At 36.3% G+C, this 13146-nt stretch overlaps 1 protein-coding gene across 2 annotated transcripts in view; it reads right to left on the bottom strand.

Moving 5' to 3' along the window:
* The window catches only part of Sos1 (SOS Ras/Rac guanine nucleotide exchange factor 1), a 108816-nt gene that overhangs the window by 37458 nt on the left and 58212 nt on the right, over positions 1-13146 (bottom strand). For both annotated transcript variants that reach the window (XM_042675413.1, XM_042675414.1), the window contains exons 8-10: positions 12845-12943; positions 4655-4782; positions 3222-3877 (exon numbers count right to left, since the gene is read on the bottom strand). In XM_042675413.1, coding sequence (XP_042531347.1) covers positions 3222-3877; positions 4655-4782; positions 12845-12943 — 883 coding nt within the window. The remainder of the gene's footprint in view (positions 1-3221; positions 3878-4654; positions 4783-12844; positions 12944-13146) is intronic.

Here is a 13146-nt window from a genome sequence, read left to right as displayed (position 1 = left end):
CTCTGATATACTCAGTGAATATAGTTCAGAAACACTGGAGCAAAAAGTCCAGTGTAATTAAATTCCACAAAAGATCTATTGTACCCTTTACACAAGTAAATAATTTTTTAGTTCACCTAAATTTAACTTTTTTAGAATAAAATTAAGTTTTCTTTTTTAGAATAAATGACAGCAATAGACTAATGACTGTGTTATACCAAAACATAGAATGGGCCAGGTGTGTGGCACATACCTAAAACTTGGGAAGCGGAAGCAGGAGAATCATTGAGTTTGAGACCAGCCTTTGCTACATAAGCAAGATCCTGTCTTAATAAGTAGAAATAAAATAAAACAATAATGAAATGACACGTCTGGGAGCGTAAGTCAGTAATAGAATGCTTATCTAGCATACACAAGGCATTATACTCCACTGCCAGCATTTTGAGTAAGCTAGAGAGAGAGATCTAACACATTAAAATCTATGCATTACAATGGCAGTTTATCTAGTCAGCTGTTTCAAGAATATCTGAATTTTATTAACTATTTAAAGATGAAATGAACACATTTATATTAGGCATTCGTAATTCCTTTTACTTTTATCATTCACTACATAACTTTTTTAAATTATATTCTAAAATGAAAAAAATTCACTTTGAGTCAGCATAATAGGGTGTGAAGTACTCTACAGAGTAAGAGATCTGGTTTCTTCAACAAATTTCTGGAACTAAAAATTTCTAGCAAATCATATAATCTTCAGGGATCTTGGTTTTTTCTATAAAGTGAGGGCTTGGACGTCTATCCTAGCAGTAGAGATTTACAGCCTCCTCCTTTTGTAAATTATTGTTTAATGCCTTGAGGAATCAATTTGGCTGAAGCCATAATTAATCTCTCCTTTAAGCAAGGTTAAACCAGTTTCTCTCCCGTTTGATTTTTTTTTGCAATGTCTTACCAACCTATAATAATCTAAATAACACCTCTACGTCTTGTCCTACACCACTAGCTATTAAATTTTCCCATGTATTGTATACAACAATTTCTATTATAATTCTATAGTAAAAATGCGCAAGTTAAATGTTAGCTTTTGTTTCAAGTGTAAGCCATAGCCTGTACTGCATATTCTTCAATAAAAATACTTATTAAACAAATACTCATGCCAAAATTCCTAGTTTATTAAAGCTGAAGAAAGGTAAAAGTAGACCAGTTCTTAAAACAATGGAAACTGGATTTGTTATTATCAGAATCAGACACAAAACAATTTCAGCTGGAGAGGACCTTAAAAATAATTGGTGACCAGGCACCAGTGGCTCACATCTGCAATCCTAGTTCCTCAGGAAGCCACCAAAAAGCTGGAAGTGGAGATATGACTCAAGTGGTAGAGTGCTAGCTAAAACAGCACCCAGACTCCAAGTTCAAGCCCCAGTACTGACACAAAATAACAACAACAATAACAATAGATTTCATGTTTTCATAAGTTTATAGCTGGTCTATTAAAAACACATTCTATATTGCCAGTAATAAGTTCAGTGAGCAAGCCTTATAGAATGTCTCAACTAATAATAACACTTTCACATTCTACAAATGACAGTTTGTGGCAAATTCCAGTTATAGTAGTAATATATTTGACATAAAATATTCCAATAAATTTCAAAGGAACACTGACAAAATGAGCCATGGGCTAGGGGCTCATTTGGTAAAGCGCCTGCCTAACAAGCAAGAGGCTGAGTTCAAACCCCAGCTCTAGAGGCAGGGAAAAAACAAAAACTGAGTCACAACACTTTTAAAACCAACACTGACATTTTATTTTTCAGGACATTACTAGAAGGAACTTCTCTTAAAACAAAGTTTGTCTTTCGTTTTATTTAATTTTTAGATCAGCAAAATGAACACACTGAATACAGAAATTTCTAAAAACTAAATAAAAAGTGAATTCTGGAATAGTTATCTTTTGCTACAGTCAAGATGCCTTAGTGATGGCCTACTACTACCAAATATGTGCTTCAAGAACCCAAACTACCTGTAAAGCTAGTATTGTTACTCTAGAAAAACTAGAAAAAAATCTATACCAGTAGGAGATCAAATAAACTAAAACCAAAACCAAACTAAACATTAGCTTATTTATCCCAGTGACATGTACATATGAAACATTTTCTTTTATAAAGTAGTATAACAGATAAAAATACTACTTTAATTTTCCTTCTTTCAAGCCATGGAAGTAGTTCTGGTGTTTTTTTTCTAAGTCGAATGGAGAAATATTAAGTTCTATTCATCTTTACTTAAATAGATAAATGAATGAATATATTTAAAACTAAGGAATATAGTGATAGAATCTAATCTTCACATTCAACTATTTAAGAATATAACTTTTAGTCACATTTGATTTGAAATCATGTAAATGTCTTTTTAATAAAAGCATTCTCTGAAAACAGGTTTACATCTATATTTATAAAGAGCTTTCACATCTAACATTTCATTAGTTCTAAGATACAGATGTAGCTGTTTGATGTTTAATACTTATAGATGAAAAATTAGTTGTGAGACATTAGAACACAGCCAAGTGAAGGTGCAAAATCAAAGTTCAGTGCTCTTTCCACTCCACAACTCTGAAACTGGACAATTATCAGACTTCCTACTGCACAGAGAAGTTGAAGATTGAAAAACAGATGATCATGTTACCTTATCACAAAAAATAAAATTACTTAAAATTATTTTATGCTCCTTATCTCTCAACCACTATATTTGATCTGTAGGTGTTTAAACAGGTTTGTCTCTTAAAAACTGCTAAGGTGATAACTATTTTATTAAGTAACAGTAATACATTAAGAAAAAATAACCAGAAAATGGCTTGAAGGATTGTTTATAGACTCAAAACTTAAATAGCCAGCAAGCACACTTTTAGTGGTGGATGCATACTAAAATTTTTGTACTTATTTTTATCATTATCAATAATGAAAAGAGAATAAGTGGAGAAATAGAAATACTTTTTAGATGTTAATGATCACTTATTACTAATTTTTGTTTGTTTCTGCTTTATAGTGGCACATTTAAGCCAAGAACCTCATTTTCTCATCTGTAACTCTGATGATAAGGCGAAGTAGAAAAAAAAGTTTAAAATTTTAAGACATATAAAGTAGTGGAGCCAGTCTTTGTTGTTACTTTTCTATTTTAGACACAATAAGCCAGACAGCAAAGACAATTAGCTTAAAGCAGGAAAACAACATTAACAGGCACTTCTTATTTCTTACCTGCATACATATGGTATGTAAGTCTTTCTATAAGTTTAATAACAGTTCCTGCTTTGATAATTGGAATTCCAGCCTTGGGCTGCATGTTCTCTTCAAATATAATATTCTCTTCAGAGTCAGGCTCTGCAAATCTATACACATCAGCACTAGGCAGCCTCATTTGCTCCTCCTTTTCTTCCTGTAGCATTGTTACATCAAGCATCCTTTCCAGTGTACTCCGATACTGTAAAGATATCAATGCTGCCATCCAATTGTTTTTCTCTTCAGCTGACTTGGCAGAAAATATAACACTATTTTCATCTTTTAGAATTATTTCAAAAGCATGCTTGTATTCATTGGTGTCATCTTTATCATTAATTTGTACCTTTCGCATAAAAAACTTTTCTTTAAGACGATATTCTGCATTGCTAGCACCAGGAAGTCTTGGCTGCCCGTGATTTGATTTACAGCAAATCATTAAGCCATCAAAGAGAAATATGTGTCTCTCATGTTTTGCTCCTACACGTGTAAGAGTTCCTTCCATTATAAATTCATTGCAACACTGTCCAATGTCTTTTCCCTCCCAACCATCAATATTCTTCTGAATCTCGTTCATTTTCTTGATTGCTAGTTGTTTCCCCTTCATTTGTTGACTATAAAAACGACACGCAGATTCACTGGGATAAAGGAAAAGACATATTAGTATACGGAGGAGAGTCTCTAGAGTTCATGTAAATAAAAGACAGGTAAAACTACACTGTAAAAAAATCACATTGATAAAGTGTTCATGAATTCGCCAAATACATTAGTGTTAACACCACTATAAAAAATTTTAAATTAAAGTCACAGATTTTTTTTCAGTGCTCTAAAAAGAACAAAAATTACTAACAAAATTCAATCCTATAATTTCAGCTACAAAATGATTATTTCTACCTTGGCTACTAAATATTTAAAATGACAATATTAAAAAGTAGCCCAATATAGTTAAAGAAATTTAAGAGATTAAAATTAATTTAGAAGTGTTTAAATAGACATGACCCAAAGCTAAAAACATAGAGCACATACTATAATTAGGAAAGTGGAAGCAATGTTATTAGAATTAATGCCTCAAGTTACATAGTCCCTAAAATAAAGGACACTACTAATTTTACTTTGACAAAACAATGATGCTGACATAAATCTACTGAATACATTTTGCTCTAGCTCTCCTTTAGCTTACCAGTTGATTCTCAGGAGGTCTTGTCTGCGAGTATGCAAGGAAAATGCACAAATATGAAAGGTTTTTCAAACAATAACAAATTCTCTTGGCTTTGATGTCACTTCCTCTGAAAGACCAAGCTTGTCACTAAAACTATTTTCTTCATTGTTTACTTGGGTACGGAACTGGGATCCCTGATATTATACCACAATATTCAGAGTGAAAAGGAAGACATGTAAAAAGTGAGCATATTCACCTCAGTCTTCGTTTAGCAAGACTTTTAGAACATATTTTTTCCATACCACTTTGAACATTAAGCAAAGCTGTTATTGCTTGTTTCAAACATTCCTTGTCTTCTTGATCTTCACTCTTTTCTTCTAACTGCTACAAGGCAAAAGGGACAATTCTGAACCAGAAGAACAGTTTTTGGATAAGATAATAAACCTATTTTATATATAAGGATAAATATGACATTCATTCAATACTTTCTACCACAATAATGTTAAATGTGTCATAAAATGTATTCTTTTAAAAATGTTTTTGTGTATTTTCTTCATCTGTAGTAAGAGGTAACTAAATTTTCCACATTAAAAACCAAGAGGAACATGTTAAAAAGACATCCTACACCTTTGTGACAATCAGTAATATGCAGTTTCTCAACTTATGTATGAAAAGAAACAAGAGAGCTGGGAATGGGGCTTAGTAGTAGAGTGCTTGCCTAGCATGCATGAAGCCCTGGTTCGATTCCTTAGTACCACATAAACAGAAAACGCCAGAAATGGCACTGTGGCTCAGGTTGTAAGGGTGCTAGCCTTGAGCAAAAGAACCTCAGGGATAGTGTCCAGGCCCTGAGTTCAAGCTCCAGAATTAGCACAAAAAGAAAGGAGAGAGAGGGCTGGGAAGGTGGCTCAGTGGTAAAATGCTTGATTGCATGCATGAGGCCCTGGATTCAATTCCTCAGCACCACATAAGCAAAAAGAAAAAAGCCGGAAGTGGAGCTGTGGCTCAAGTGGTAGAGCGCTAGCCTTGAGCTGAAGAGCTGAGGGGCAGGCCCAGAGTTCAGGCCCCACGACCGGCCCCCCCCCCCCCAAAAAAAAAAAAAAAGAAAAAAGAAAACGGCTGGGAAGGTGACTCAGTGGTAGAGTGCTTGCCTTGCATGCATGAGGCCCTGGGTTCGATTCGTCAGCACCACATAAGCAAAAAGAAAAAAGCCAAAAGTGGCGCTGTGGCTCAAGTGGTAAAGCACTAGCCTTGAGCTGAAGAGCTGAGGGACAGCGCCCAGGCCCAGAGTTCAGGCCCCACAACCGGACCCAAAAAAAGAAAAAAAAAGAAAGGAGAGAGAGAGAGAGAAAGGAAGGAAAGAAGGAAGGAAGGGAAAGAAAGAAAGAAAGAGAAAAAGTCAGACAGACAGCAAGAGCAAGCCAGCTGGGCACCAGTGGCTCACGCCTGTAATCCTAGCTACTCAGAAGGCTGAGATCTGAAGATCACGGTTCAAAGCCAGCCCGGGCAGGAAAGTCTGTGAGACTCTGATCTCCAATAAACCACTAGAAAACCAAAAGTGGCACTGTGGCTCAAGCGGTAGAGTGCTCCTTTTGAGCTGAATCGTTGAGGGACAGTGCCCAGGCACAGAGTTCAAGACCCACGACCATCAAAAGAGAGAGAGAGAGAGAGAGAGAGAGAGAGAGGGAGGAAGGGAGAGGGAGAGAGAGAGAGGGAGAGGGAGAGAGAGGGAGAGGGAGGGAGAGGGAGAGAGAACAAGAGAGAGGGAGAGAGAGGGGGAGAAACAAGAGGCATAAACTGCCTTTTAACTATTACAGGACTTAGCATAGCACTAGACACATAAATAAGATTTTTTTTAAGTATAGAATTTGGTCTTAGGTCTCTGATCACTATATTATTACTGTATCACTATATTAATACTGATCAGGATTATTATTATATGGTAAGATAAATATACAATGTAGGATACACTATCATGAAAAGGAAAAAAATTTCTGAGCCAGGCACTGGTGGCTCTCACCTGTAATCCTAGCTACTCAGGAAGCTGAGATCTGAGGATCACAGTTCAAAGCCAGCCCTGGCAGGAAAAGTCTATGAGACTCTGATCTCCAGTAAACCACCAGAAAACCGAAAGTGGTTTGTAGCTCAAGTGGTAGAGCACTTGCCTTGAGCTGAAGAGTTGAGTGACAGCGCCCAGGCCCAGAGTTCAAGCCCCACGACCGACCAAAAAAAAAAAAAAAAAATTGAGATGGGGTCTCATTGTTGCCCCCGCTAGCCTAGAACTTTTAGACTCAAGTGATCCTCCTGCTTCAGCAGGATTGGGACTAAAGACATATGCCATCAGAACTGACTCTACTCGTGTGTAAGCTTAGGCAAGCTTCTTGAGCTGTCTTATTTTTCTCTTTCTGAACAGAGATTTTTAAAAGCTTGCAAGGTCTCCTTTATAAGGCTGATGTTAAAAATCAAAGTGCTTTGTAAATGGTAACACACAATCTGAGTGTACATGTTTTCTTTGTAGTTCTATAGAATTAACATTAGTTTCATAAAGAACTCTTGATGGTATCTACATATTAAGATGTTAAGTAAAGCCAGGAATATCTATATTTATGAACCTCAAGTGCATTTTTAATTAGTAACAAATATCTATGTATGCCAGATTTAACAAGACCTAAGTGATCATTACTAATGACAAATATAATAAGGTAGCTTTTTTTTTTGAGTCAGAACCAAAGCTTTAAACTTGGGGTCTTGCACTCTTACTTTGCTTTTTTGTTCACGGTTGGTGCTCTACCACTGAGCCACATCTCCAGTTTGGTATTTTGCTGGTTTACTGGAGATAAGTCTCTCAATCCTCAGATTTCATCCTTCCCAGTAGATAAGGATTATAGATAGGTGTGAACCAGCACAAGCACAATAAGGCAGCTTTAAATTGAGTAGCATTTAATAGAAAGTATGAGTAATAATAACTAACAGTAGTTCAGTAACTTCCTAAACTTGCTTCTGGTGAACATAAAAAAGTCAGAAAATAGTATTTTATCAATAGAATTTTCACCAACTATTTCAGAAAATCTACTTTATCACAAAGAAAAAGACCTGAAAAACAAAATGACAAAATATTCAAAGTAATTATGTTTCTTATATTTATTAAAAATGTACAATTATCAGGTGCCCAGGATTAAATGCCTAAAATCCCATCTCCTTAGGAGACTAAGAGATCTGAGAACTGTGGTTTGAAGCCAGTCCTGGCAGACTCTTATCTCATATAAACCAGGAAAAAGCTGTAGGTAGAGCTGAGGCTCAAATGGTAGATCACAGACTTGAATGAATAAGCTGAAGGACAGCACACTGGGCTTAAGTTCAAGCCTCAAACCAGCTCTCTCTTAAACACACACACACACACACACACACACACACACACACACCACCAACAACAAAACCTACAGTTTCTATTATAGGTATTTACATAAGAAAAAAGTTCAGTCTCAATTATGTAAAATAAAGAAATTCTACATATTATTACAAAAATAAAAGGCTAATGTGATGTTTTCCAAAGCATAAAAAACTTAATAATATACATATTATACCAGGGCATGGGAGGTAACACCTATAATCCTAAAATACATAAGAGATGAAGATCAGGAGGATTGTGATTCAAGGCCAGCCTGTACAAAAATTCTAAGAGACCCCCATCTCAATCAAAAGCCAGACATGATAGTATATAACTGTCATCTTAGCTCTGCAGGAAGCTGAGATTGGGATCCAAGTTCCAGGCAATCCCAAGAAAAATACTGTTTATAAGAACCAACTGCAACAGAAAAAGCTGGGTGTGGTGGCAAGTCTAAATAGAAGGACCATGGTCCAGGCTAATCAGTGCAAAAAATTGAGACAATTTCAAAAATAATGAGAGAAAAAGAACTGGATTCATGGGTCAAGTAGTAGAGTCTTCATCTAGCAAGCATGAAACCCCAGTACCATCTACCTGCACGCACGTGCGCGCGCGCACGCGCACACACACACACACACAAAATTCAAGGAGACTGATAGAAGGTGGGTCACTTTGATCAGTAGGCATTGTATACATAAATGTTGACATGTTGACATTAATTGGTAAGCAAGCTGAAGACTATGTTCCAAATAAATGCACTTTCCACCTGTACTATTCTGAACAATTTGCCTCTTGGGATAATTTTGTGAGACAAATAAAATGTTACCACTAACATTTTCAAGTTTAGGCTTTAGGCAGCTATATACATTAAAAGAAAAGCAACTTGGGCTGGGATGTAGCTCAGTGACAAAGCACTTGCCTAGCAAGTGCAAGGTCCTAGGTTCAATACCTAGTACCAAAAAAGAAAAGACAAAACAAAACAAAAGCTGGCTGAAATCAGGAGGCTGAAATCTGAGAACTGCAGTTCAAAGCCAGCCCTGGCAGGAAAGCCCGTGAGACTCTGATCTCCAATTAACCACCAGAAACAGAGAGGGGAGCTATGGCTCAAAGTGGTAGAGCACTAGCCTTGAGCTGAAGAGCTCAGGGACAGTACCTAGGCCCAGAGCTCAAGCCCCACGACTGACAAAAAAAGAAAAAAAAGCAGCTTAATGAAAGTACCACTGAAGAATATACTATTTCTCTGAGTTGAGACTACAATTACTCAAAAATCCAGAGATACTTATATCAGTAAGATTTGACATTAACAGGTGGACTATTAAGCCTCTGATACATTATTCTTAATTTTTTATATTGCTAATTCTAACATATCAAATATCAACGTATCAAATTCTAAAATATCAAATTCTAACACAAAGAATATAAAGATAAATCTGTTTAGATATACATTTGATTTTCTATTCTAAAAACTGATTCAAGTTTGCCATTTATCTACCATTTAAACTGTAGCATTCTGTGTACAGAATACTCTGGCATCTTAAAAATATTTTTAGTATTTTAAAAACCATACATCCAAGATGGGCACTGGTGGCTCACGCCTGTAATCTTAGCTACTCAGTAGGCTGAGATCTGAGGATCATAGTTTGATGCTAGCCCAAGCAGAAAAGTTCATGAGACTCTTATCTCCAGTAAACTACTTAGAAAAGGCCAGATATAGTGCTGTTGCTCATAGTAAAGCACTAGCCTTGAGCACAAAAAAGGCTCAGGGACAGTGCCCAGGACCTGAGTTCAAGCCCCAAGACTGGAAAAAAACAAAAACAAATAATCCACACACACCCAAAGTTATTTCAGACTCAAAACTTTTCTGATGAAATAATTTTAGATGTCCATCATATCATTAGGTAAATATCTAAAATAAATTTCAGTATAAGGTGACCTTTCTGATAAGCATTCTTTTCTTCTTTTAGTTAACAACTGATTTAAACTGGGCACTAGTATATAATAATAATTCAAGCTAACTGACATCAAAGGGGTGGTTTATTATTGCTACAAAAACAAAGCAGTAGCTAGTATGTAAATGAGACTAACAAAAAAGCATCCTGTGGTTATCAAAGCAATTATTTAATACCAAGTTTTCATGGGTGCCTACTTAATAACATAGTACAATAACAGTAATTTAACTTTACAAATAGTTTTTTTAATTAGTTAAAAAATTACCACATCCTGGGGGTGGAGGGGAGGCTGGGAAGGGATGTGAAGGATAAACAAAGGAGGAAGCTGCAATGCTTGATAAGAAATGTACTCATTATCTTGCCCATGTAATTGTAACCCCTCTGTACAGTATGTTCACAAAAAATTAAAATAAAAAAAAAACTACCACATCCTAAGATTACATTACCAAATGTGATCATAGTTAACCTCATCTAAAGTATCCTATTCTAGTCACAATAAAAACTCATATTCTCTACAATAAAACATTTCTATTTTCTTAGAAAAAGAACCACTTAAGGCAGCTGCCAGTGGCTCACGCCTATAATCATAGCTACTCAAGAGGCTAAGATCTGAGGATCATGGTTTGAAGACAGCCTGGGCAGGAAAGTCCATGAGACATATCTCCAAATAACCATCAGAAAACTGGAAGTGGCGCTGTGGCTCAAGTGGTACAGTGCTAGCCTTGAGCTGAATAGCTCAGGGACAGCGCCCAGGCCCAGACTACAAGCCTTATAACTGATAAAAAAGAAAAGAAAAAAGAAAAAGAGCCACTTTCATCAGTGACTTTTTGTAAGGAATTACATAATATACCAAACGCTTCTCTTTTGATTATCCTAGCCAGGCACCAGTGGCTCACACCTGTAATCCTAGTTACTCAGGAGGCTAAGACTTGAGGATTGAGGTTCAAAGCTATCTGGGGCAGGAAAATTCTTGAGATTCTTATCTAAAACAACAACAACACAACAAAAGCCAGAAGTGTAGCTATGGCTCAGTAGTAGAGCACTAGCCTTGAGCACAAAAAGCTCAGTGATAGTGTACAGGCCCTGAATTCAAGCCATGGGACCAACAAGCACGCGTGCACACACACACACACACACACACACACACACACAATCATCATCATCCTATAACTTCTTTGTACAATTAATACATGCTAATGAAAGAGAAAGGAAAAAATAAAAGATAATTGGTTGTTTTTTTGTTTTGGGGGATTTTTTTTGGTCAGTCCTGGAGCTTGAACTCCATGCCTGGGCACTGTCCCTAAGCTTTTGCTCAAGGATAGCACGCTACCACTTGAGCCATAGTGCCACTTCTGGCCTTTTCTGTTTATGTGGTACTAAGGAATTGAACCCAGGGCTTCATGAATGCTAGGCCAGCACTCTACCACAAAGCCACATTCCCAGCCAATAAAATACAATTGGAACAAAAAATTCTGTATTATCAAAAATTTTAAATGGTATGCCATTTGCAGTCTGGAACAGATCACTAAGAGCTTTTTGCCAGGACTGGCCAAAAAAAAAAGGTTCTCAATTGGCAAGGGACAAGGCAACTCTGATTCATGAAAGGTTTTTTATTGTCGATCAAACATATTCTCCCTCCTTCACCATAGTCAAAATGAACCAGGAATAGTAACTTCATAACTGCGGATATACCTGCTTCAATCGTTGTATAAAGCATTACACAAGCAAATAAAAATCAATCAACTGAACTTTTATTTCTTCTCTACTAGTGTAGTCAAAAGAAGTTATAGGCACTTCTGTTAAGTTTCAACTCAACTTAAATTTTTAAAGATGGGTATTTTAAAATATGCATTCTTTGTGATTATAAAACTAAGATCTCTTTGAGTTTAGAAAGGGGTGATGGCCAAAATACAGAGTTAATAATTGATTTGGCTATTAATCCTTAGTCCTAAATGTGAATCACAGCTATCTACAGAGGGTAGTGTCAAGATATGCTGAAAGCAACTGCTAACTCATCAATACATAAAGCAAGTTCCTATATTCCAAAATTATTAGAAAAATAACATTATTAACATGTCTTCTTTTGACTACTTTATTAAAAGAAAACAGAACATTACTTTGTACTACACTAACTAATTACAGTTCATACAGACTAAAGGTTTCCCTTTTCCGTAATTTCAATGTATAACAAAAGAAAAGAAAAGAAAAAGGTTCCCTTCAGTCCTTCTCAATATTCTGAATTGGTTTCAAATGAGGGATTTTTACTGGGTTTATGTAAACTCAGTTTCTAAAGCAAAGATCAGCAGTTTAACAGAGATACTTGCAAACCTGAGTCATGAAAATCAAGTGAATTGAATTTCTGTATTATTTTATCCTTATTCTCACATTGGATCCTTTACCTGAGTCCCTAAATCTACTGAGGTCCCCAAATGGAAATTTGGATACAAACATCCAATATTGTCATAAAACAATGACCCCTGCATACAAAACTCCATAAAATGAAAATATTCAGTTTTAAAGATGAATAAAATGTACTACTCTTTTGCATATTTACTTACAATTGCTTCTTAACTGGAATAAGAAAATGGGTGGGCTGGGAATGTGGCTTAGTAGTAGAGTGCTTGTCTAGCATGCATGAAGCCCTGGGTTCAATTCCTCAGTATCACATAAACAGAAAAAGCCAGAAGTCGCACTATGGCTCAAGTGGTAGAGTGTTAGCCTTAAGCAAAAGAAGCTCAGGGACAGTGCCCAGACCCTGAGTTCAAGCCCCAGGACTGGCAAAAGAAAAAAGAAAAAGAAAAAAAGAAAATGGGTATATGTACATCAATGCTTTGCCTAATAATTTACAAATGGAGTAGCAAAAAAAATTACAAGACCAGGAGTGATAATTCATGTCTTTAATGCCAGCTACTGAGGAGGCAGAGGTAGAAGGCCTGGGTAAAAACACAAAGTCCTATCAAAACTAAAGTAGGACAGACTCAAGTGGGAAAATATTTCCTAGCAAGCACAAGGCCCTGTATCAATCCTCAGAACAACAACAACAACAACAAAACCAAAACCCAAAAAACAACACATTTGTATATTTCATAAATACCACTAAAAGAGTTCTTACCTTCAGAAGTTCAAAGTAATGCAGACAGTGGTAAACAGGGGCTAGCAGTAGCCTGGGTAAAACATATTGAACAGCTTCTTTGAAACCTTCGCCTATTGACTGGAAAAGAAAGGGATTTAATTTTTTGTTGTTGTTGTTGTTGGTCATGGGGCTTAAACTCTGGGCTTGGACACTATCCCTGTGCTCTTCAGCTCAAGGCGAGCACTCTACCACTTGAGCCACAGCACTACTTCGGTTTTATAGTGGTTAATTGGAGATAAGAGTCTCACGGACTTTTCTGCCTGGGCTGGCTTTGAACCGTG

This window comes from Dipodomys spectabilis, unplaced genomic scaffold (assembly GCF_019054845.1).
Source record: "Dipodomys spectabilis isolate Male_0828 unplaced genomic scaffold, ASM1905484v1 ptg000026l, whole genome shotgun sequence".
Classification (NCBI taxonomy): domain Eukaryota; kingdom Metazoa; phylum Chordata; class Mammalia; order Rodentia; family Heteromyidae; genus Dipodomys; species Dipodomys spectabilis.
This window is presented reverse-complemented; position numbering and strand designations above follow the sequence as displayed.